The sequence below is a fragment of the Trachurus japonicus genome, chromosome 22 (genome assembly GCF_045865225.1).
Source record: "Trachurus japonicus isolate A0001 chromosome 22, Traja_1.0".
Taxonomy (NCBI): Eukaryota; Metazoa; Chordata; class Actinopteri; order Carangiformes; family Carangidae; genus Trachurus; species Trachurus japonicus.
In genome coordinates this window covers 21,451,729-21,477,362 of record NC_140928.1, presented here as the reverse complement: position 1 = coordinate 21,477,362, position 25,634 = coordinate 21,451,729, and the positions used below count along the sequence as shown (strand labels likewise).

General features: G+C 41.9%; 1 protein-coding gene across 2 annotated transcripts in view; it reads right to left on the bottom strand.

The window, feature by feature from the left end:
* Nucleotides 1–17,107: 17,107 nt before the first annotated feature.
* The window catches only part of lingo2b (leucine rich repeat and Ig domain containing 2b), a 67,809-nt gene continuing 59,282 nt past the window's right edge, over nt 17,108–25,634 (bottom strand). Inside the window, exons 1-2 of one of the 2 annotated variants that reach the window (XM_085767502.1) lie at nt 24,264–24,910; nt 17,108–20,648 (exon numbers count right to left, since the gene is read on the bottom strand). In XM_085767502.1, coding sequence (XP_085623628.1) covers nt 18,737–20,575 — 1,839 coding nt within the window. In that variant the 5' untranslated portion in view covers nt 20,576–20,648; nt 24,264–24,910 and the 3' untranslated portion in view covers nt 17,108–18,736. Of the gene's footprint in view, nt 20,649–24,263; nt 24,911–25,634 lie in introns of those variants that run through there. The other variant, XM_085767501.1, reaches the window with a different exon arrangement.

The window sequence follows — 25,634 nt, the reverse complement described above, 5'->3', positions numbered from 1 at the left end:
TTATCTGAGCTCTGATAAAGATCCTGTGAAGTAGCAAGTGGTCTTCATATTCAACCATAATCATGCCAGATTAAAAGGATTTTAATGTACCTCATCACCTTCCTTTTCGTAAAAGTGCCTGAAGATTTTTTCCCTTCCTGTTATAATTCTTTTCATCTTTAAAATCACCTTAATGTTCCTAGATCATTTGGAGAACAATTACCTCCATTATTTGGGTCAAGAACAAGATTAGAATTAAATTCTATTTTTTCAGTTTATTTCAGGTTAATGCTCTCATATTGGTACTTGCCAGCCATCCACTGTATGTTGGTAACATGATGATAGGGAGGCAAAAATACATTACATGGATTAGATTTGCCTTTTCAGGCACTTTGCGGCTTGAAACCACCACAAAGATGCAATCAGACCCTCTAACTACCCACAGTTGCGCCAGGCTCAACCAATAACCCATTTACGGGCAGTGTTAGCACAGTGTAATGGTATTACATTGTTTCTTGCAGAGGGATTTCTTTGTACCAGGGCTGAGGCTTACAATCATGTATGTCATCCACAATATCTTTATGTTTGTAAGTACAACTTTTCTTAGAGGTCTGTTACTTCTCAGTGCCGCGAATAGGTACTAATTGCAGTATTAAAGGCACAAATTTTGGATTCTTGTTATTATGTTGAATAGACAAAAACCAATAACTCTCTAACTATAAAATACTGCATAGGACATTTGTTATTTTGTCGTTTCTCTAAAAGCGAAACCTTAGGATTTAGAGGAATAGTTAGACCTCACACAAACCCTGTGAAACCACAGCATGTCATTTTTACACATTTCTTGAACAGATTATGAAATGGCCATATGTGAGAGGTTCTAGTCTACCTCTCAGCAGGAAAACAGCAGTGTGTGTTTCCTGAAATGTCAAGTTGTTCCCTTTCTTAATCAGCTTTCAAACCTGTTTCTACAGCTACAGCTACAGTGTCGTTAACATCTCCATGTACTTCCAGCACCCTCCCACATCCAACCTCCGCATTTATTCATCCCCTTATTATACTACCACCATTGTAAACTTTTCAGCCTCCCTGTTTTGTTAGACATGTGCCTTTGTGAATAGATTCTGCTCTTTGTGCTCTTTATACTTGAGAGCACAAATCTGCTCTATCTCAGTTGTAATTTCATCCACATGCGCTGTAATGAGTGGGAAGTGGTGTCTGTCATGCCTTTTTGCCATTCACGGCCCACTTTGATGAATGTGAAAAATTACTGGTCATTTAGCTCACCTTCAGTAGCTCCAGCCCCACATTATACCACTTTTTTGTCATGATAATGACTCGCTACATGGAACCTTCTACTTCACAGCTTTACACATTATTAATGTGCTGACCTGCATGCTAATGACTGTACAAAGTTTGCAATGCATTTGATCCAGCACTGACTATATACTCTTGAAATTGATGGAGTACTGTAATTTAGGGAAAAGTGTGTGGGTGATCAATTTATATGTGAAGAACAAACTATAGCCTCACTCATTATATTGCAAATGGCTATTTAGCTGATTGCTCCACTATCAGCATTGCTCTACTGAGTTGCAATATTGGTTGGTTTGTGAGTCTATACTGAAATATCTCAACCACAAGCTTTTTTTTGTGCTGACCTTCATGTTCCCCAGAGGAAGAAGTTATGGCCTTGGTGATTCCCTGACCTTCCCTATAGCCCCACCATCAAGTTTCCATGTTTGGTTTTGACTCACATGTCTCAACAAATGTCAGACAGATGACAGTTGATGGATTGGCAGGAACTATGCTTTTTAATACAATACAATGCTTCTGTTGAGCCCATTATTGTTGTATCAGACATGTTATGATTTTAGAACAGGCTCAAACTGCATCACAGGGCTGTTAGCATGGCTGTCAAATTCAAAGAGGAACTATGCACGATTGGCACCTTAATTGAACAGCTTTGGAGTAATTATGATGGTTAAATTACTTGCTACGGGGAGAATGGAGGCGCTCTGCCGTCCACCTATAGGGTCTCTTGGCCGAAAACCAACGCCTTCAATCAGTGTCCCAGATCTCGTCTCGCAAGAAACATGGACTGCTTTACGGCACTACGACACAAACACGCCCGGTAATCCATAATCTCTTGTTAACATTACCCACCTCGTTGGCTGAATGGATTGCCTTCTAGCTGGCTTTGGTGAAAACAAAAGCACATGGCCAGGGGGGAGGGGAGGAGGGGCTCCACCCTAAAACTGAAAAAGCAACTGACTTGCATAGTCCCCCTTTAAGACTTCTTAAACTGTTGAAACAAAACTGAAATTTATGAAACAAAAAGGAAAAAGGCACAAGTGACATTCCTTTAAACTGGCAGTCTGCTTTTTGCTTTTGACTAAGATGCAAAAACCCTTGTAGAAACACTCAAGGGCATTTCAGGTTTATTTCCATGAATCACTTTAAATTTAAATGAATTACCTTACTGTTGACCGAGTTTTAAGGTAAGAATGTTAATTTTCTAGCCTTGATGATAGTCTAGTCACTTAATAGCATCTCTGTAAGTCATTTCAAATGAATCTGTAATGTGTTTGGCACAGTAAATACCTTATGAATTGCTAATACAATTAATTGGGGATTTTAAGTACAAAGAGCTAAATTGGATGACTGAGCAGCGATCTGTGCGAAAAGCTCTGAGGTTATGGAGTCTGTGACTGTGTCTGTATATCTGTGGTTCACTTCATTAGCGTCACTGTTTTTGCTTGGGGAGACGTAATTGAGAGTAGTGACAGCACAGCATCTCTTTTCATCTGACAGTAGACAGGCAGACGGGCTTCTGTTTCCGGCCCAGGCCGGCCGGCAGCCTGATGCCCACCGCCAACATCCATTAGGATCGGTTTAACATCAGTCCATTCCCCACTAACCTACATGGCCATGAGAAATGGGGTAAAGCTGCCCTCAGAGCAGCCTCCAGGGTCTCCATGAATCCTCGCTCCCCTCATTCTGCCATGCACACACAACTCCAATCTTTTGGTGAAATAACCCCCTGTTTTCTTTGGTTACATCTGAAAATATCACACATCGGCGTAAAGCTCTGCATACTGAATACAGGCTGTGCTGGGATGACATATAAGATTAGACAACATAAAGCACAGACATGAATACACCTGGCAAATAGAGTGGGAGGTAGACCAGGAACGATCCAGATGAATCATAGATGTATGGTATACCAAGATCCAAAGCGTGTCACGCTCATGATTGTGCGCAGCAAAAGGTTGATCCTGCCAATTCCAATAGCTCCTCAATTTTTAAAAAGCAAGCAAAGAATGGGCAGGCTATTGGGCCATAATAAGCCCGGTCCAATTGTGTGGTTTCAAAGCGTTCTCCAGGTTTGAAACGAGGCACAACAACAACGATCTGTGTTGCCATTCAAAAGGGGGAACTTCAAAGAACCTCATTTTCTCTTGCCCAGCTGCACTGTGGCTCGCTGCCACAGGCCAATCATTATAATGAGATTTTAAAAAAAAGTACTTTGGAATAGACAGCTAAACAGACTTACACTGTAAGCTACTGCACAGGATATCTCAAATGGCCTTTCAAAGACTCATCATGAGATGTTATGATGATCAATGAGAAGAGCTTTAATCGTCCGTGTGCTTTCTGGGCAGCAATAGAAGTAACTTTCAATAGGTGCATATTGATCCACAGAGTGTAATACAAAATGAGAACTGGTGTACAGCGCACAGTGTTGGGAACTTGTGTAAATCCCAGAACCAGACTGTTAGATGTTACTGTCAGATATAATACGCCTCCAATAATATCTGACTATTAATTTATACATCCAGTGAACATTACAACCTTGACGTCTTTTCAGCTATTTGGTGTCATCGATAGAAAGTATCTGGGATTTTGGGATCAATAGCTGCTGGCCCAAGATCATCACAGGGAGGGTTAGACAGCAAAATTTTAAAGCCTTTCTTCTCCACTGACAATCTGAATAATTAAAACTTAGTGACACATTTCACCTTGAACAAGGTTTCATCAGGGTGAAGAGCTATGACGACAGTGTAGGTTGGACCCTCTTTGATTTTTAATGCATCACTTCAGGTTTGATCAGTTCACACCTCAAATGCACACTGACGTAATGTACATACTTATGACAGAAGGGGATTTCATAGGCGTATCTGTGTGTGTTTGTGTGTCTGGTTGCTGTTGTGTCTTTTTTTATATGAGCATTTGTTGCAGCTTTAATGAACTGATCATTTCTGGCTCACGGGCACCAGCTACTGACCGGTCCAGCCACGTCGGCTGTGTTTGTGTAGGGATTTCATGCCTCGCTTGCGCTCATCATGCTTTATTTGTCGTGTCGTGAGCCGTGAGTCCTTTAAACACCTGACTTTGTTGTACCGTTTTGCAGTGATTATATCATTTGTTGATTTGTTGACTGGTCTTTGCTGCTCTCAGCCTCCTGCGCAAATATGCATTTGTATGCTAAGTTGGTTGGCTACACAGCTAACGTTTGACTGAGCGTGATGATGCATGATGAAAAAGAACATGCACATGTTTTTTTTTGTTTTTTTTCTTTAGATGATTTCAAAGCTGCCATCCCTGGCTGTGAATCCCAAACTCAGCATTAAAAATGAATGAGGATGCAATTACATTTTACCAAAAAATTCCATGGGACATATTCTGTCTTTGCAGCCCTGCAGCAACAGCTGCTGCAGTGGCTCAGCGTACAGTAACTAAGCCTCTTCTGTTCATGTGTGGTTTGAGGCACCTTCCCAGAGCACACACAACTCTACAACAAAGTTCTTAAAAGTTTTCCCCGTGTGTGCCCCATCTCTGCTTGAGAATCCATTTGAACACAGCTTGCCAGGTCCTCCGTTCAATACATCAGCCCTTTAAAACCTGCGGTTTTCTTGGGGTATTTCTTTGTCCCTCGCAGGTTTTCTTGGGTCAAGACCAAAGCCTCCCCAATCCCTTTGAACTTGTTTTTCAATTCCCTGTGTATAAGTGCCAGTGGCACTCGGTGGGGCTGCTTTATTCACAACTCAGGCCCGTGCAGTCAGACACGGGATTCACTACAGTTCTGTAGAGCTCCTTTGTCTGATTTGATTTGGTGCTTTTCACGCTGCATACAACCCCCGTGAACGCTCCCGGAAGGCTTTGAGGGAATCTCCCAATTTTGGCATGAACGTTCACTGGCACACAGAAATGAAGTGATTTGATATTTAGTCTTGTGAAATTATCCTGTGATCTTAAAGCAGAAGTAAGTGGTCCGGTCGTTTTCGCTAATGCTGCGTTCCAGGCAGGCTTTTGAAATCGTAAATTACAGCTTCAAGTCACAACTTACGACTTTGTAGCGTTTCAGGCAACCCACTCGTGTTTTTCCGACCTGTTTTACCGGTGAAAGTCACTATAACGGCCACTCGTAACTTCCGACCGGTGAACTCGTACCAGATCGACCTGGTACGACTTCACAGGTCGGAAAAATACGAGTTTCCTTGAACGCACCATAACAGTCCTCGTCCCTACGTTGCCACATTCACAGCGTCCCTTGGCTGCACACACAGCCCTGCATGCCGTTCTCTCTCCTCATTGGATAAAAACTGTAGGATACGATAAATGTTTTCTCTTCGGCTCAGAGCAGAGCAGAGTGACTGACAGACCCGTGTTTCGGTCCAAACACTCTATGTAAGTGATCGCTGTCGGAAGATATAACTATTTAAGACTTATATTAACACAAATATATCACTTACTTCTGCTTTAAGGTAATTGCTTTCAATTTGGCAAAAATGTTTACTTTCGTCAAAGGGCAATATCACTCTGACCTAAAACTCATTTTTGGCCTGCGATGTGATCTCAAGACTGCTTTGAAGAAATTTGGTCAGATTTGGCACAAACATTCACTTGGACTTCAACATGAAATGACTATGTTTTAGTAGTCGAAGGTCGTAGTGACCTCGTGTTCTTGTGAATCTAATATGTCAGGAGAACCCAGAGGGAATTTTTATTACATCTAGAACATGTACATTCACTTGGAGTCAAGGATGAACTTAATAGATCAGAGACACTGTGACCTCACAAAGATGTACTTGACCATAACTTAAGAAATCATGGACTAATGATGAAACTATTTAACACAACTGTCTTTGGGAATACAATGGTAAAATTATTTTGTTTCATATCCAAATGGTCAATGGTTAACTTGGTAACACTTTACAATAAGGGTCCCTTAATTAACGTACGTTAGTTAGTACATTATTAAGCATTAATATAAACTAATGTGTTAATTAATTTATTAGTAATGCATACATAATGATTATTCAACTTTTATTATTCATTAACTAACTTTGAGTAGTAAACATGAATTAACTGCCTACTAATACTACATTAATTAATGTGTTTCCTAATCCTAAGTAATACATAATAATGATTGTTAATATATCAGTAAACAGTTAATTAATGCTAATGTTAATTAAGGGACCTTTATTGTAAAGTGTTACTGTTAACTTCATTGTAACATCATGTTCTGCACACTTCTGAACATTGCACATTAAAAAAAAAAAAAAAACTTTTTTACTATTACTATTGTGTCTTTCTATTCTTGATATACAGTATGGTATCTTTCTGTTGGATTACACAACAACACTATGTTGTCCTATTTCACATGTAGATTCCATATTTCATCAGCCAAGTGTCCTAAAAAACATGGCCATGCTTGGATGATTTGACACTTAACAATTTACATCCCATGCAAACATTCATGGTGTGGTTTTGATTGGTTTATCTCTGTTTTCCCATAACCACTGTCTTCCCTATAGCTTTAATTGGTAGACGTCCACCCACAGCAACAGAATCATGACATTGCTGACTAATTTCTGGTTTGTGAGTCAATGCACAATCTGCTGGAGGTTTCACACCCTGAAATCTGACTGTGCACCGCGCTGCCATGTGGTCTAGATGGGAATTGAAAAACTGCGATTTCATGCAGCTTTTTGCTGTTCACACTGATCAGAAGACATCAAAACTAGGACATGTGTAGGGAAAAAAAACAGCAGAATTGGGACAGTTTGAGCTGCAGTGTGTTTGCAGCCTTAATAGCCTGTAAGCAAGTAAACATGGCACAGTACATGACCTGACAGCTTGTTAAGGTGAAAACCTACATGACCTACCTTAGGTCATATCAATACATCCACATCCAGGCCACATGCCTTAATGAAAACAGTGCTGAGCAGCTGCCTTCCTCACTGCCTCACCTGACAATCAGATAAAAGCAAATGCTAATTTGGCATCCTGCTCATAACTGAAAGCTTCTTTTTCAGGCAGCACTTGATGCTATCATGCTAATTGTGGAAGGAATATCTGTGTTTTGTGTGTGGGAGCTCACAGGGAATATTCAGGCTGTTGCTATGGCCTTTAACAAGATCAAAGTCCCTCCAGTGCGCTTTTATTATTTTCGATGCAGTTTCCCTTTTACCGCCACGGTACGGGTAAACAATGGAGAGGAAATGTAGTGAATGTATGACAGTCTAGCTTCCTCACATCTCTCCTCTCACAGATGGATCATTTTTTGAATCAGTTCTTTAATGATCAAGAGCTCATACAGGCAGTTATCTCTGCTCTCTGCTCAGTGATCTGGCAAAGCAGCACCATGCCATCAGCTTTGTTGTACACCTGTGATTAAACGCTGAACCGCCATACAACGCAGTAGATATATGGCACTGGGGAATTTAGATGCTGAAATGTGTGTTTGGTTGAGCTCATGCTCACGCTCAGAGCCATGCACACCTAAATTAATCATTTCACACATCATAAAGGATCTTCATAAAGAATCTGTCACTACCTCACAGCTGCATCAAAGAGCAGCAGTCGATGTAAATCAGAGTGGAGGATCCTGGCAGCGGCATCAGTGCTGAGTGTAGCTTGACTTTTACAGTAAAGAGAAGCTTCACCACGTTTCACATCCAGGTTTCTGGGCCATCACAATATGGGATCTTTGACCTGTTGGCCAGTTGGTGACCCAGACCATGCTGAATGGAAAAAAAAAAAAAAACTGAATCGTGCCATATAAAGAAAAATAAAAACGAGACAGCCCTCATTTACATTGGCTCCACACAGTAATCTGAAAATACATTATTCACTCAGCTTGTTAAAAAAACAGTCTGCTGTACTGTTTTACATTTAATAAATATAGAAAGACACTAATACTCACTTTGGTGGCATGTGTGGGTGCACATCATGATGGTTTCCAGCTCTCAGTAATGCTGCTTGTTCTTAAAGAGACAAAATAATTCCAGCTTTAGCACCTGTCATCAGCGATGGAATGAACATGGTAAAGAAAACAGTGGGAGCGGGCACATGCTCCAAATTTTAAGCACTGTAACAGGTGAACAGTCATGGCTGACTTAACAAGATAAAGAAGCTAAATGGTCTTAATATATAATTTAGGGCAATCAACAAACATGATTCAGCTAAAAGCCATCATCCTATATTTAAAAAAAATAAATAAAAAAAATTCTAAACGGGTGAATATGTGGCCTGTAGATGTACTGTTTCCTACACTGATGGTGGCTAATAGCTGAAAGACATTCATTCATCTTACTAATGGAATGAAGCAGAAGAGAAATATAGGATACACTTAAATACTTAGTTGACATAATATATATTATATTATATTAGCGTACACATAACGCTTATCTGTAGGGCATTTACAAGATAACAGTGTTATGTGATGTTATTTAAACTCAATTAATTCAACTCAAAGAAAATTACAGTACCATCTGCTGATCTTCCCATGAACAAACAGCCGGTTCAGAAGTCAATTATTAGCTGTAATACTGTTTTTTATTCCATCAGGGTTAATGAATTGTAGCTCTGAGGAAACATTGTTACATCTATAGTCCATGCTACTGTACACTAGGGGTGGGAGAAAAAATCGATTCACATAGATATCGCGATATCTTTTTTGACGATTTTTAAATCGATTTTTTTTTTCAAAAATCGATTTTTTTTTTTTGAAAAAAATTTTTTTTTGAATTTTTGAAATTTTTTTTTTTGAATTTTTTTAAATATTGTGCAATGTGTATTTGTTAGCCTCTTTTACATACAGAGAGTACAGGCTTTGAAAAGGGTTTAAGTTCATTTTATAATGGAGTATGTTAATTTATAGGCTCCTACAGTGTTTGTGTGCAGATAAATGTTAAAAATGCGACTAAAAATCGAGAGAATCGGCAATATCGTAGAATCGCAATTTAAATCGAATCGGCATCCAAAAAATCGTAGAAGAATCGAATCGGGAGAAAAGCATATCGTCCCAGCCCTACTGTACACCCGATAGCTCATTTGTGTGTTACTGTAACAGTGACAACACTATGTTAGGTAGCAAATAATTAATTGACACACATATCTGCATTATTTTTATACAAACATATACTTTAACACAGTAAAGCTTCACTCTAATTATCATCTGCAGTCCGTTTTTCTGCAAAGTTGTTAATGTTGTGTTTTCTACTTTATTTGGTTTCTGTTTTCAAGTTGTTGTGATTCCCCATTTGCCAGTGTATTTTGTGACTTGTGTTTTGTGGGATCCTGTTGTGATCCCCTGCAGTGTTTGGAACTTGTTGTGTTTTCCTATTTGCCGTTGTGTCTTGCGATCTGCTGTTGAGATTCCCTGTTTGTTGTTGTTATTTGCACTTCAGGGCCACCGTATCATCCCGTCTTATGAGATCATCTTTCTTCCACGAGCCAACTTTACTTCGTTACTTTCCATCTCCAAAAACCTGAGCTGACAGGAACTGACTGATTATGCTGTGTATTAACTGTGAGTCATACAGAGACTGAGAGATAAATGATCCGCCGCCTTTAGCTCCCTCCTAACAGATAAACAAGGGGGGTATCTGTATTCTGTGGGGTTTAGAGACTTGAGAGGAATTTACATTATGCAATTGAAAACAGCATGAGAGTGTCAAAAACTAATACGAGAGTGATTTTAAACTTTCATGAAGGAAGCTTATTCACAGAAAAATAAAATATAATAGTAAGAGTGTAAACAATGTGAAAATACAATTTCTTTCTCTTAATGTTTACAGACTTTTTGAGTGGGGAGTATACAGTATATTTTATTCCAGATTTACTTCCTGCACCATCAACCTGATTCCACCTAACCATGACTTACATCCTTGTAACCAAGCACACTGGGACTTTTTCCAAAACTTCCCCGGGGGGCAACCGCCATTCCGACATCCCAGGGTGCAGATCCGATGTCAGGATTGGGGGGGACACAAAAGAGATTTTTTTTTTTTTGCCCATATGCAACTCATAACATGCCGCCATAAATCACAACTTGGTGGCTCACCATATCATTCAAAAAGTACTGCACAGGGAATCATTTATTGTGCTTACCTTTCTTCTTTGTTTGTCCTAAACAGCCAACAGCACGTATCACTGCTGTTATATTAGTAAATTATGGGTCTCGGACATGTAATATCTACTCACGTTCTTATCTTTCACCTCCCTCCGACCTCGATTCCTAATTCTTCTCCCCATCTTCCTTTTCTCCCAGTGTATGGGACTACTTTATACATGATGAATTGATATGGATGAATATCAAAATATGAAGCCCTAAGATTGAGGGGGTTGTTTTTTTTTTTATGCCTGTTGATGTCATCAGCGTCTGTGTAAGAAACTACCCATTCATTTACATCGTAGTGGAGGAGACCAGAGATGGGATGTGGAGTCAGAAATATATTTGTCAAACATTATTCGTTCCACCATTTCAATCATTTCTTTTTAGATGTGAATCTAAAATGTGAAGAATGTGAAGTCTGAAAATACATTTGTTCAATTTTGAATAATTTAGGGTATTTTTATTGAGGGGGACAAATTATGTTTTTCAGAAATTTGGGGGGGACATGTCCCCCCTGTCCCCCCCAGGATCTGCACCGTCTGACATAGGCCTCCAGTTTTCTATCAAACGTCCCATCATTCCGACAATTCTTGCCTCCTACGGTTGGAAGGACGGTATTTTTTTCTTTATTTAAACATCCTGCCTTTCCGACAATTTCTTTAATAGCGTATTTTTTCCCCAAAAGATTTTGCACTGGTTGGGCTTAGGCAATGATGAAAGGAGTTGGTTAAGTTAAGTAAAAATACCAGGTAGAGGCTAGACAGGCCAGATAGATAGAGTCCAGAAGTAGAGAGTCCAGATAAGTAGGAGGGAGTCACCTGTTGAGTAACACACATTTCCTTATATTGAAAGCCTGGTCGGAATGGTGGGATGATGGCATGTTGGAATAGTATGTCGGAGTGGTGGGATGTCAGAATGACAGCATGTTCCCCTGCCTTCAGACGTCTGTACTGGTTTGATGCACAGCGTCTCACAGCAACTTGAATCAATAGAAAATATTGGAGTTTGGTGCGGTGGCTCTTCCCGGTGCCCTGGGGCCTGCTGATGATGTACAGACCATAATGAAAGGTCAGTCGCTAATCGAGCTTGGCCTGCAGCGGTGGCAGGTTCATGCCACGCAGGACCTCAGAAGGCCTTCAGAGAGGAGCTGTGAAAGTGTAATGTTATTGCCTGTTGGTTTTGATGGTGCTGGTGCTGTGCTGCTGTAATAGAGGCTGCTGCTCTATGGCCTCATACAGATGCTCAGGAGAATCCTTGACTTTACATTAAACTACTGCAGAGCCAGCTGGATATTAATCACTGTTTCATTTTAATTTTATTGAATAAAAATTACAATTCGATTTGCAATGATATCCTCCAGTTCACAAACTAAATATAGAGCAAGAAAATACATTTTGACACTTATTAGACTAATCTTCTTCAACGCCATTTTGACAAAAATAGGCCTCATATTATCACCAGCAATAATCATCCACTTAATGGTGTAAAGTGTAGACAAGTGAAACAGATGGAGCTCCGGTTTCATAATGGTGTTTACAGCTCATAAAGCGGCAGCTTCATGGCGTCTTTTATGATGTTGAAAGTTTCTGGAAAAACCTCAGATAAATCTCTGCAGCAGTCAATATCAGAAGGAAGCAGGGAACTCATCATGATGTGAATAAGATGAAAGTATTCATGTTTTGCATTTTTGTGACATTTCACACAAGAAAAAGCAGGAAAAAGTTACATTTATGAGCAACACAACACTTGCAGTCAGGGATTCTGCTACTACAGCTACTTCGAGCAGTAACTTGGTGGCTAATGGTGCCTAAGTTTATTACTTAGTTGGCAAAACTTTTTGACTCTTACTTGGTTGTAAGTGTTAATGTTTGTTCAGACCAAATGGGAAGTTAAATTTTTCCTACTGGTCATGCATAAAAACCTTTCCAGCGATTTCACTTATGTTTTTTTTTATGTGCAAATTGAAAGTGCACATAAAAAAACAGGTGGATGGAAACATATTTTGGGACATTAGTGCAGCCATTTTCTTTTACAGTGGAAAAAATGTAATTACATTTCACACCGGAGAGCAGTGTTTTTTATTCTGACTGTCAGCCATGGCGAAGACCCGCTCCCCCCATCAGCTCCCCCCATTTAACCCTGCACTGGTCAAAGTCGAGCACCACTCATCTCATCTCAGTGGAACTGGCCCATTAAAACACAGCTTGTGGCAAGTGTCGGCGAGAGGTGCAGTGTGAAAGATGAGAGCAATAACAGAAAGAAGCGCATCAAATCGCACCACTAGAACCCCCCCACCACCACCACCACCACCACCAACCCCCCGGGTGTCAATTGAACTGACACGTCGTCTAATGCTCTGGAAGTAGAGAAAGCTTCCCTGTGACGTCATTTTACTGACTTCTCCCAACCCCTCTTGTGTCGTAACAGCCGGCGCTTATGGAGACACCAGAACGTTACATGTGTAAGCTATAACAAAAAAAATTGCAGCTGGATGCCTGGAGGCATGCAGTGTGATTTGTGCTGAGGCCGTGGAGAATTACAGCCACATTAGAGATGTCCTCTGGGCTTCGGCTGCACGCTCTGTGAACACCAGCCCTGTAGGCAGCTATAAGCGTCAGAGCCCGCGCACACTCAGCATCACTGCAGCATTGTGCTTTAAAGGAAGAAAACCCAAGAGCAATAACTTCAGGGGAAACTATGGGAACGCGCACGTCTTATATACATCAGCGTATCTCATCAGTGCATGTTAATTCACTTTTTACTTTTGTAGTGACGTTAGCCAGCGAATGAGATCAATGATTATAAATGATTAATTTGTGAGTTATGACTCGCTGCCCCGTTTCCTCCCGCAGACACTAAATCACAGCGGAGGAAAAGCAAAGCTAGGTGCTGATTAATTCAAACATTAATTCTCCTTACAACAAGCCTCCCAGTCAGCTTTAAATAGGCCCATTGTTCAACCGAAATTTGCTCTCACAAGGCGCAGTCGTCTCTTAATGACACCGTTCTTGTCAGTGAGTCACCAATTAATTCGGTGCATTCTGGGGGACCGGCCGGTGGCAGTTTGTTGTACACCCAATCACATGTGTCACAGACATCAAGAAGATGTTACCTACATGCAGCCTTGCGTGGACTTTTACATGAGACACAGAACAACTCAGATCTTGCATGCAGGGCCGTTGCTAGGAATTCTGGGCCCCCTTAAAGAATACTAAATTGGGCCCCTACCCCCTAACTTTTCCAGTTTCTTTTCTTAGACTACGTACAGTATGTATTATCATTTTTTTTATTTAGCCTACTTTGTTTTGATGCTATTGAAGCATTACTATGAGTATTTGTCAGGGTCTTATGCAGAATAAATTATTCATAGAAAGATTAGACTACTGGGGTTTTTTGTGGGCCCCACTGGGCGCTGGGCCCCTAGAATTATCATCGCCTTTCTCCCCTATCCACAAGTTTCCGAATGTTATCTATGGTCAAAACCGGATGCCGGTTTTGGCGGTTTGGTGGAATTGTATGTTTACGTTTCCATGGTTTTCAGTCATTGTCATAGTTGCGGTAAACGCATGGATCTATTAACGCTGGCTTTTAACACGGATGTCAATTTGTGTGATATCCACTGTTAAAAGCTGGTGTGATGATCCATGCGTATACAGTAACAGATTTTCATTGAAAAAAAAAAAAAAGAAATCCATGCATTTACCGCGACTACCGAAACCTTGGAAACATAAACATAAAATTCCACCGGAAGAGCAAAACCAGCAAAACAGGCTACGTTTTTGACGTTCGGAAAAAGGTGGATACAAGAACAATTAGGCTAAAACTCTCATTTTTAAAGTGCAACAAATGCCTTCCTCTAATTGCATGTGTTAGCCCAAGATGGATCCGTCTTCCGGTGAGTGCTGGTTTCATGTCAGCCGGCAGTCAAAGTGATGAGGCAGAAGTCAGCGCCTTTACCGGATGAAGAGGTCACGGCCATGCTTAGAGGGTCAGCAGAGCTAATTAGACAGAATGAATGACTGGGACCTAAGGGGCTAAATGCAATTACCAACCGTGTGAAAGGCATAAGTAGGGGAGATAAACCCATGAGATATCAGCTGATGAAAGTTTAAATCTTTTTTTTTTTTCACTTAAAACCTGGAAATACCTGGAGTTGGAACCAAACGTATGCACCCCTGCTGTACGTGGGCAGAGCTTAGAGATAGCAGGAGGCTTTCCACACAAACAGCTTTTGGCTCATTACCTCACAGCACACACTGCGCTAAATGTTAAGACATCAGAGATATTCGCAGGGATGAGTCTGTCTCCCTTCTGTCAGCGAATTTACGGACAATATGACAACCACAATGACTGTGTAAAAAAAAAAAAAAAAAAAAAAATTGCCTGCCTGCCAAATTAAATGATGAGCCAAGAAGCTGCGGTGAACCGGGGTAACAAGTATCACCAGCTCCTAAATATATACATCCCTGTCTCAGCAGGTGCTGCGAGATGAGTTGGACTGAGCCTGCAGACGGCAGAATGTCACTTCAAGCGCGCGTCTGGAGAGTGAAGCAGCCTGAATAATCATTATAGCCTGTTCAGCTCTTTCTCCCACCCAAAAAAAGGCAGCAATAAGCAGAAGAAGTAGCGGTGCTGCGTGTTTCATGTTGTCTTGTGTGATTGTTTGATCCAGGATTAAAGATGCACAGGAAACCCAGATGGCAGTCTCTGCTTGGTCTGCTTCCAGAGACTGTCACCGCTGGAAACAACTGGGACTCCCTGAATGTCTTGGCAGTGTATAGGAAGGATGTCTAGAGGAATTTAAATCTGCACAAATAAGACTTAGGTTGACACTAAACAGTGTCTAAAGGCGCAATGGTAACAAGGGCAACAGGGCATCAATGAACCTCTGGAAGAAAAATCTCAGAATTAGCTCGTATAAGTAAGTCAGCTTGTCAAGTTGGTGGCACTGACATTCAAACAATAATAATCGCAAAACTTGAACGAATACCAAGATCCCACACAACAATGTTGACACTGTTGTCTGTTTATCTGTGCATGGCTCATTAAATCCAAACTAGAAGACATGCAGTGTGTGGGAAAGACGTCTTGTGTTACTACAATCTTCAGCTGTCTGATGCTGTACCTAGACCACACCAGCTGTGGGTGTGACATTATTGTTTCATGAACTTTTTTTATTTAAAGGACAAATCTCAGGTATAGAAAATGGCCTTTCTCTCTTTACATTGCACTGACACTGAGCACTATATTTTCTTTATTGTTGGCTATTTCTCACGCCGTCCAATTGATCAGATTGATGACTCACACATGAAAGAATTTGAGGGAGAATCCTGTAATAATACAGCTGTGATACAATTAATAATTCATGTAAGGAATATGCTATTTGAATGTGATTAACTATGGAGGTCATGTTTGCATTAATATTCATAATGTCTGCATATGTGATACATCTATGTGGTCTGGCTTGTTGCAAATCTTCATCTTTTTCATAGCACTTCCTTTTTAACATTCAATTCATTCCTACAGATGAAAGAAAGACCGATACTGCATGTTAATGCAATAATGCATTTTTTTTTTTACTCTGCGGAATGGAGAATTACAATTCAAGTAGACAGGCTAGCAGTGTTACAGAAAACTTGGTCATTGCCGGTCAAAGGGACAGTGGTACTTGGAGCTAAATGGTAATGTCAGCATCCAAATGCACTAGATGACAATGCTGATATGCTTAAAGGTATAATATTTAGGAATTACCCCATCTAGCGGGGTACGTATTCTTGATGTTGCATTCACGTGAAATCGAGCAGACATCAGACAGACAACAGACGCTGCATGTAACAGGATAAACAAGCGTCTATGTAAACAAGTGGTCCGCCAGCACGAGGCAAAACAATACAGGTGTGACAATATGTTGTCATGGTGATGTCGTGTTGTTTACCTGACCCAAGTTTTACCATCTTTCTCTCATCGATCACAGTCATGCTGCCACTAAACGTAAAAAATGGCGATGCAACATGGCAGCCCCCACTTATGTATTTGTAACGACTTGTAACAACTCATTCTAAGGTACGAGAAAGCTTTCATTTGTATGCGGATGTGATTCCACTTCAGTGAAATACGTATTTATGAAAGCAATATTTGATTTTTGCTAATAAAAAGCCAAATAAGTTACATACTGGGGCTTTTAAGATGCAGAGGAATAATGTTTACCGTGTTCATGATGTTAGTTTTGCAGGTTTTGGCGATTTGCACTAAGCAAAAAGTACAGCTGAGGCTGACAGGAATGCCATTAGTTTATTTGATCATAAAACAAAAACTTGGACAAAAATGAAAATTTAACCTGTATAATGAATATAGTGTTCAGGCTTGACAACTGAAATAACACCTGTAAGAGCTAACTGGTGTAAACCATCACCCTTTCTGACAGGACAGAGAGTAAGCTGCAAAAACAGCCTGCCAAAAAAACTCAAGGAGGAAACGTAAACAGACAAATCAGATGTGCCCCGTATTGTACTGACCACAAGAGGGGGAAAAGCCGTAAACGCACTGAAAAGCTACAGCAAAATATGACATGATATAAAAGGAAAAAACCAGGGCAAAGTCAGTGAAGTCAGGACTGTTCTGTATTAACACAATACGTAGTGACAGAGAAATATAATTAGTTTCTTTCAGGGATATTTTTAAATATCATGGTGATATTAGAATTAGAAATAATTAATGGTATAATAATACTGTAATATATAAATGATTTAAAACATATTCAGGTCACTGCAAAGCCACTAAACAAAAATTTAACTACTGGAACTACAATCTTAGGGGTATGATTAAGATTTATTTCAATTTGAAAATATACCCATAAATTTGTCATATGAAAACAATTAAACAACCTTGAACATCTTTATCACAACAGGATCACACAAGTTGAACACCACCCACATCCCTGCAATACAAACAACTGCCCTTGATTTACTTTTTTTTTTCTAAACATTTAAAACATTTTCAACAAAAAGCCAAAAACAATACAAGATTCCACTACAACTTTCAAATTGCCACCTATTAAAAACCCATAACCCCCTCGGTGCCCCAGGGACACAAGGACCTGGACACGCTAGCTTTGAAGTGGTGCGATCAAAATAAAATAAAAAAAAATGCAAGAGGGACGGGAATTCAACCCATAAATCTGTGAAGCTCAACTTTGTCTTGTCCCAAGGAGGGCACTGGCCAGTAAATCTTTGCCATTGTGTCTGGTCACCGACTCTTTTATATCATATCAAGGGATTTGTCTGGCAGGAAAATCTGCCCATGATTTATTATGTTATAAAATGGGTTTAACATGCCATTTCTATAGCTCCAAGCCTTTCTGGAGTAATAACACCGCAGACCACTGCCATTTCTCAGGAAAGTGAGCTCTGTAGTAAAGACAAAGTTCTGGCTTCACACTGTAACCACTGTGTGAGTGTGTGTGTAGATGTACTGTAGGTGTGTGTGTGTGTGTATGTGTGTGTGTTTTTCAACATTTCCTTGAGTTTAGAAAAATCCCCGTCTAATGTTGGAGTGATTCCAAGGGGGACGTTGACCTATTTCAAAATTTATGCAGCATTTCTTTTTGAATATGATAATTGTGATTTTGCATACAAACATAGATCATCCTCTGTTTTACACAACAGCGACAACACTGTTGTAAGTAACAATGACCGAACAAGAACAAAGGGCCTGGGAGAAACGCTTTGGACCCCGATCATTCATTTTAATTGTTCCATCCAACAAGAAAGGCAATGCGTGCACATGCACAAAGAAACACACGAATGCAACATGCGCACACTGATGCACACGCACATACACACATGCGCGCACACACATGAAACACAACACACGCCTTTCACACTGCAGCTAAGATGGGTATTTAGACAATTTAGTCCTGACGTGTGGCAGCGATGATAGCTCTACTGCCACGCAAAGGTGTCGCCTGTCACTCCCAGCGGCTCCCTCCTCCTCCACCTTGATGTCATGGTGAGTCGACAACATCATTACTCATCACATCACCACTGAAACACATGCCTAGTGCAGCACTATATCACTCCCATATTGATATGTTGGTTATAGTATTATATTCAATGTACTGTATGAGAACATTATTTCATATAAACACGTCCACAGTTTCATATATCACTTTTATATTCACATGTCCACTTTATCACTAGATCACCGTCATATTGACACCCACTATAATAGTACATCACTTTCTTTTGTCACAAATCCACTGTGTCATAGAAAAAATGTTTGTTTTTTTTTCAGTTGATATGTGTGCACCGTGTTGTTGACGTTGGTTATCGTATGCGTCAGTCCGCATCAATTTCAAATCATTTTCATGTTGACTCGTCTGGGGCCGCTGGTTTCCGCCACCTCGGCCGACGCCCCGTTTGATTTGCGAGGGACATATTCAATATCAAAGTTGCTCTTGTGACGTCCTTTCCCTCGGCTCCAGGCGAACAGAAGCAGGAAACAGAATATGACCACACCTAGGAAGGACAGGCAGCCCATGGCTGTAGATATAATGATAGTCTTAATGTCTATGGGGACTGTCATGTTGTACAGTACTGTCCCATTCCCCCATGTGCTGTTAGAGTCTGTCAGATAGTTTGAGCTCCTGTTGCTATAGTGAGATCTGTCCCCTATGCCCAGGCTCTTCACAGCTAAAGAGGCTGACAGGCTCGCGTTGCCAGCGGGGTTACTGGCGATACACAAGTACACCCCGCTGTCATGCAGCTCGGCCGTCTTGATCTCCAGGGTGCCATCTGGTTGGACTTCCACCCTACCGCTGCTCTTGGCTGTGATGTAGCGTCTGTGAGGTGTAATCCAGACCACGGAGGGCCGGGGCGCTCCCTCTGCCGTGCAGCTCAGCCGGGCAGGTTGACCCTCATCAGCCATCAGCAGCTGTGTCGTGTTGGGTCCGATCCGTGGCTTGGTGCAGGTCATGTACCTGGACACCAGAGGCTCCCTGAGGTCCCGCAGAGTTTTCCCCAGGAGGTGCTCGGGGGCGCTGCACTCAGGCTGGACATCCAGGATCTGCAAAGAGGGGGGTTTGTGGCTATTGAGGAGCCACAGCAATCTGCAGTCGCACACTAATGGATTTCCTCCTAGACAGAGCCTCTGGAGGCCGTCTGGCGAGGCGAACACCGCCCTCTCCAGAGAGTCCAGGCGGTTCCGTGACACATCCAGCAGCTGCAAAGATTTGAGGCCTACAAAAGCAAAGGGCTCGATAGAAAGCAGCTGACCCCCTTGTAGACGGAGCTCCAGCAAGTGTGGGAGCTGGCCCAGCTCTCCCTGATGGATGTGCTGGATGCGGCAGTAGGACAAGTTGAGATGTGTGAGGTAGGGCAGGTTGCGCAGCACCGCGCCAGGGAAGGCAGACAGGTTGGTGTTGGTCATGAACAACATGGTGAGGTTGAGTCCGTGCAGCGAGAGGGGCGGCAGCGCGTCCAGCCAGGGCCAGTAATCAATCTCCAGTCGGCGGAGACGAGATAACCTCTTAAAGGAAAAGGGCTTCAGAAAACCAATGCTCAGGTAGCGCATGCGCAGTTCCACCAGACTGTGCAGATGCGCCAGAGCGTCAGTGGGGACCACGGTCAGATTGGACCGTTCCAGGGTCAGGCTCTGGAGCCCCAGTAATCCCGTAAAAGCCCGCTGAGAGATGAAAACCAGTTCGTTGTCACCTACCTCCAGGGACGTCAACCTGCGCAGATCTTGGAAGGCATGATCCAAGAGGACCACCAGCCGGTTGTGGCTGAGGTCGAGGCGGGTGAGGTTGGTCAGGCCCGACAGCACGCCGGCCGGAACCAGCTGGATCAAGTTGCTGCGGAAGTTGAGCAAGCGCAGGGCGAGCTGAGAGCGGAAGGAGCCCGGCTCCACCACGCTGATCAGGTTGTCGCTGAGGTCCAGGTCCTCCAGCTGCTGGAAGGAGGAGAAGTTGTCCGGCGTGATGATGCGCAGCTTGTTCTTGCTGAGGTCCAGGACGCGCGTCTCGATGGGGATGCCCTCGGGGATGGTGGGCAGGCGCTTCCGGTGGCAGCTGACGGACTTGCTCTGGGCGGAGCACTCGCATCGGGCGGGGCAGCTCAGAGCCGAGCTGGCCAGGAGAAGCAGCAAGGCCCCGCCCAGCAAGAGGTGGCAGTGGTGCGGGGCTGGCTGTCGCATGTCTCCTTTACCCACGTTGCCCTCTGTCACGGCACGGCTTCTCCTCCATACAGAGCACCATCACGGACAAGCCCTGCAGAAACACAACACATCAGGTTTCAGGTTTCTTTATTTAGCACACATTTATATTCCATGGTGCAAGGAGGGAACGAAGCCGATTGGCTTGTACATAAGTTCCACCCCTGTCACTAATTACAACAAGATAAAATTTCTATGGCTAACAAATAAACATAAAGAAAAAAAGGAGAAAAAGGTGCATACATAATCAACGTTATATGGGCAAAAAAATGAGCAAAAATGAGGAGAACAAAGTGATCAGTAACAAATAGAGACAATGGAAATAAGGTACAAAAAATTCATAAATGGAAATCATAAAAAGTAGAGTATGGATGTGGGATATGGAGAGAGCAGGGTATTCAAGAAAAGTTAAGATGTATTTTTAGCTGCGTTTTAAAGAGTGAATAGGAAGATATGAATTTAGTGAAGGAGCTAGTCCATTCCAAAGCATATTTATTTTTTTATTTTAATGTTTAGGGGACAATACATACAACATTGCCACAAAGAATGAAAAATGCGATGCATACAAGACGTCTAGCTTCAGCTAATTTGCAGTCTTTGTCCCTGGTCAGGCTGAAGAAGGATAAAAGATACTGAATACAATAAGTGCAATAATACAAATACAGTGAATAGGTATCATGAATAAATAAACACATCTACAAAATGTAGATTAAGAAATTGCACAAATTAAATACATTAAACATTAGTAAAATGCTGTATTGACAGTGACTTGAGAGAAGTTAATGTTCACATTTCTGCTGCTGCTTAAGCCAATGTTTAGCTCTAGCACTAAACATCTTTAATTCTGTTTGGGATTTGATTTCTGGTGGTAAAGAATTCCATAGGTGTGTACCCAGGCCAGCACTGAAAGGGATGATTGACCGAATGTTGTCCTGCATCTTCGAATTTTACAGTTTTGCTTGCTCATGCTCCTTGTCATTGTCCCACAGTTGTCTGATTTAGTAAAAATCTGTGACATCGCTCTATAGGACATATTAAACTGATGGTGTGATGTGCGGGTAAAAGGGTAAATATAGAGAAAGATTTTAACTGTGTCTAGTACGGTGAGAATGTACATTATAAGTGAAGGTAAAAACATTTTTGAAAAGTGACAGGGAGATCTTGGTTCCTAACTTGTGAATAAATAAACAAATGTGATAGTTATTCAGTTTGTGAACTGGTAGAAGAGAATACTTTGTGAGAATACGTCAGACTGCCCCCCTCCCCCCCAGCCCTCCCAACGTGCTCACCTCCCACCCTCTTTCATTTTTCAACCCTGTACACCTCATGTCTGCCTAAACTACCCAGCCTTTTCTCTCCTAATGAACTGTCCCTTTTCCAGGCACGGAGGATATAATGGAATTAAACTCACAGCAGGGAACGACACAGAAAGATAGAAAAATATCCGCTGCTGAAAAATTGTGAGCGTTCATCGCTGTGTTAGCACAAAAGGTTGCAGGCTAACTGGAGATGCTTTATGAGGACAGAAGATGTTCTGGCTCGACTGCGAGAAATGACCCTCGTTAGAGCGCAGGGAGGCCAAAATGCCCATGTCGATTTGTTGTGTCTACGTATTTTACATCCTGGATAATGGTGTGCACAGTATGTTTGTGTATGTGGGTGTGTGTGTGTGTGGGAAGGGCAGCAAATGGAAGTTGTTGGGAAGTATTTAAACTGAAATACCAACTAAACAGGAAATGAAATGTCAGCTTGGGTTTGCTTCTACAAGTCAGTCCACTGAGATTACAGCAGACACACACATAACGCCAGTGTAGGATGAATGGAAACAAAAATGCAGTATATGACTCCTTAATAAGTAATCACTATCGACTCTCTGGGCTCATTGTTTCTATTGGTGCAAAGAGCACAAGAGTTAGCCTACTATATTTATCACAAAGATGCTGTGTCTAGGCATTAAAGTGTTAAATATTTAATAGTCAATGAGGGGGAAAAAAAACAAGCAATAAATACAAACTCTGAAGAATAACAGCGTGCATATATTTGCATAATCCTCAGTTTCTGTTTGCTTCATTGGTTTATCACCCCCCTCTTTTCCATTTTACTGCTTGTTATTTCAAATTAAAGGCTTCTTCATAATCTATATATTTGGATAAGTTGTGTAACTGAAAGGACCCGGCTTTACAGCAGATATCAGCTTTTTAATGTTTGCACATTACTCACAGGATAAATTGTAGTCTGGAGTGAACAGCACTGCAGCCACTGTGTGGCACATGCATTCACAGATGATGATGATGATGATGATGAAGGGGGCTAAAAAGTCTGGCTACTGTTGTGGCAGCACTTTCAGCACTGAGTTAAAGGGATAGTTCACCCAAAATTGAAATTTCATTATCTACTCACCCTCATGTGGACTAAGGGCTGGGAGAAGTTTCAGAGTTATCCGTGTTTTGTAGCGGAGCTCCTCTTCCCGGTTCGTCAAATTTGGACGAACTGGGAAGAGGACAGGCCCTGGTTCGTCCAAATTTGACGAACCGGGAAGAGGAGCTTCCGCTACAAACAAACTTGAAATATAGACTTATATAACAATTTCGCATTTCAGGGCTTCAATACAAGACAGACATTACATACGAGCAGCATGGCGGTATTTGGATGTTTTTTGGTGTGTCTTTTTGTTATGAAGACAGTTGGTATCCATTTGCAACCGTTATATGGACATGCACTGCTACGCCGAGACCCCCTGTAACTCAGAGAAGCCACGGATAACTCTGAAACTTCTCCCAGCCCTTAGTCCACATGAGGGTGAGTAGATATTGAGTGAAATTTCAATTTTGGGTGAACTATCCCTCTAACAGGTGATACAACACCATGGGGAAATTTATGAATGACAAAAAAGTGAGTTTGGTGAAGACTTTATTCTTCATATTCTTCTGTGATTCCTGAAATAACTCTGTGTTTTCATGATCTTTTCCATTCGCTGAACATGATTTGCGGCTGTTTTGGTTTCTGCTTGATGGAAATTTATCAATACATTTCAAACATGCTGAGTGCTTGAGGGTGGGGGGTAGCTGCGGAGAGGGAAAGATAATGACGGGGTAATGAGGGAGAGAGTTCAACTGTAAAACATTATGTTCTCTGAGAGCCATGCCTCTCCGCGGCTCGGGATGGCTCAGCCCTTAGGAAAAAAAAGAGGAAGAAGAGGAAGAAGAAGTGAAAACGACCTCTTCGCAGCCACAGGTTGTTGAATTGACAGATGGCTATGCAGACAGAGAGGCTGACCATAATTGCCTCATTACCAGTTGTATCTGCATTCTGCTCGTGGCTATCTTTGCCAATTAGGTTTGTAAAAACCTAAGACACATCTGTGAGTGGTGGAAATCTGAATGCACTATCATAAAAGGTGCAGAGAAATGCCAGAAATATGAAAAGGTGCCTTTAAGAAAAAAAAAAAAGAAGCTTTCTGACTCCTTTGCAGAGATCTGTCAATCACTGCTGAGCAAAATCCTGCCAAGGTAAGCAGATGATGAGCACGCAGACAGACACACACCTTACTTTGATAGTGAAGTGAGTGACATTCAGAAAATAGCGGAGATGAGGCAGAAGGAGCCGTAGAGCACACACACAGACACACACACACACACACAGCACTCTCTCTCTTTCCCACAGCACTCACCCCTCCGCCCGGCTCAGCAGCTTCACTCCTCGCATCTCCGTATCTCTCCTCCCTTTTTCCCCCCCTCTTCTTTCTTTTCTACCGCTGTTTTATCTCTCCGTCCTCCTGTTCACACATCTTCCGCCTAACTCCTTTACTCTCCCCCGGTCCTGCAAAAAGCCCCAGTCCGTTCATCAGTCCCTGCAGGCTCGCTTTTTATCGATCGCAGCGCAGACACATCAGATGCCAGGAATGTAGCCTTTAACAAAGAGCAGGCCGTTGCCACAGCAACTACAAACCCTTACTCCCATCCGCTCTATGTAGTCTGCCAATCAAATTAATGAAAAAAAAGGGGAAGAAACGGAGTAAGGAGGGTGACATTTCTTCATATTCCTTTAGTCCTTTCGCATCGAGAGAACACACAAATTGAATACATTCCTGGAAATTCAGTTTCATTGGTAGAGCGGAGCCTAGTTTAAGGTGTTTCCAAGCTGTCATTCTCAACGCCTTGCTATTTGCCGACCTGTCTTGTTGCCCATCCATCTGGTGCCCTGGTAACTATCTCTGTCCGTCTACCTTATTATCCGTCTACAAGCCTGCTTCTGTCTTTGTGTATTTATCAGTCTGCCTTTAGCCGTCAGCCTCTGTTCCTCTCTGCTTCTCTGTTTAATAATTACAGTCCAGTTGTCTGTTGCTGCGGTGGGTGGGGTGGGGTGGGGTGGGGGTCGGGGGTGGTGGTGGACTGGGCTGGCGATCTGTCGGAGAGTTGTGTGGCACTCAGTCCTAACATGGCTCTGTGCAGAGAAAACACCACAGCCTTGTAACTTATTTAAGCTCATAGCAGAAAAGGCACTGGATAAAGAATTGCTATTGCTATTGCTGTGCTGCGAATACTTCTTTGCTTTATTTACAGAGTTCAACTTTGAAAGGTAAAAAAAAAAACAGTTTTTGCTTCTCTGACAGGATGATAAGAAATCTCTTTTTTGAGTTGTAAATAGATTAGATATATTTTTCCTCATAAAAAAATAAATAAAAAACCCCTGACACATTTAGAGTAAGTATCATGAATCAAAATCTGTCCCCATCCAGCTTTCACAGTACAGGCACTGATAAAATAAAGATGATTCCTCACTGTAAATCACGTCCCTGGATTAAAATACTATTTCAGCACTTGTACAAGTGCATAACCTTGAAAAATGATTTGCTTTGATTCTGCTGAAGACTAGCAGTCTGTTTGATGTCCCAATCCATACCTAGCACACAGCCCACTGTCCTCCCACTGCTTTCTGTCTTTGGATTTTCACTTGCATGCCTTTAAGACATGTTCCTGTCCTCACAGTGGCAGAGTGATAGCTGACAGATGACATTACTGTAATGCAATATGATGTGGGC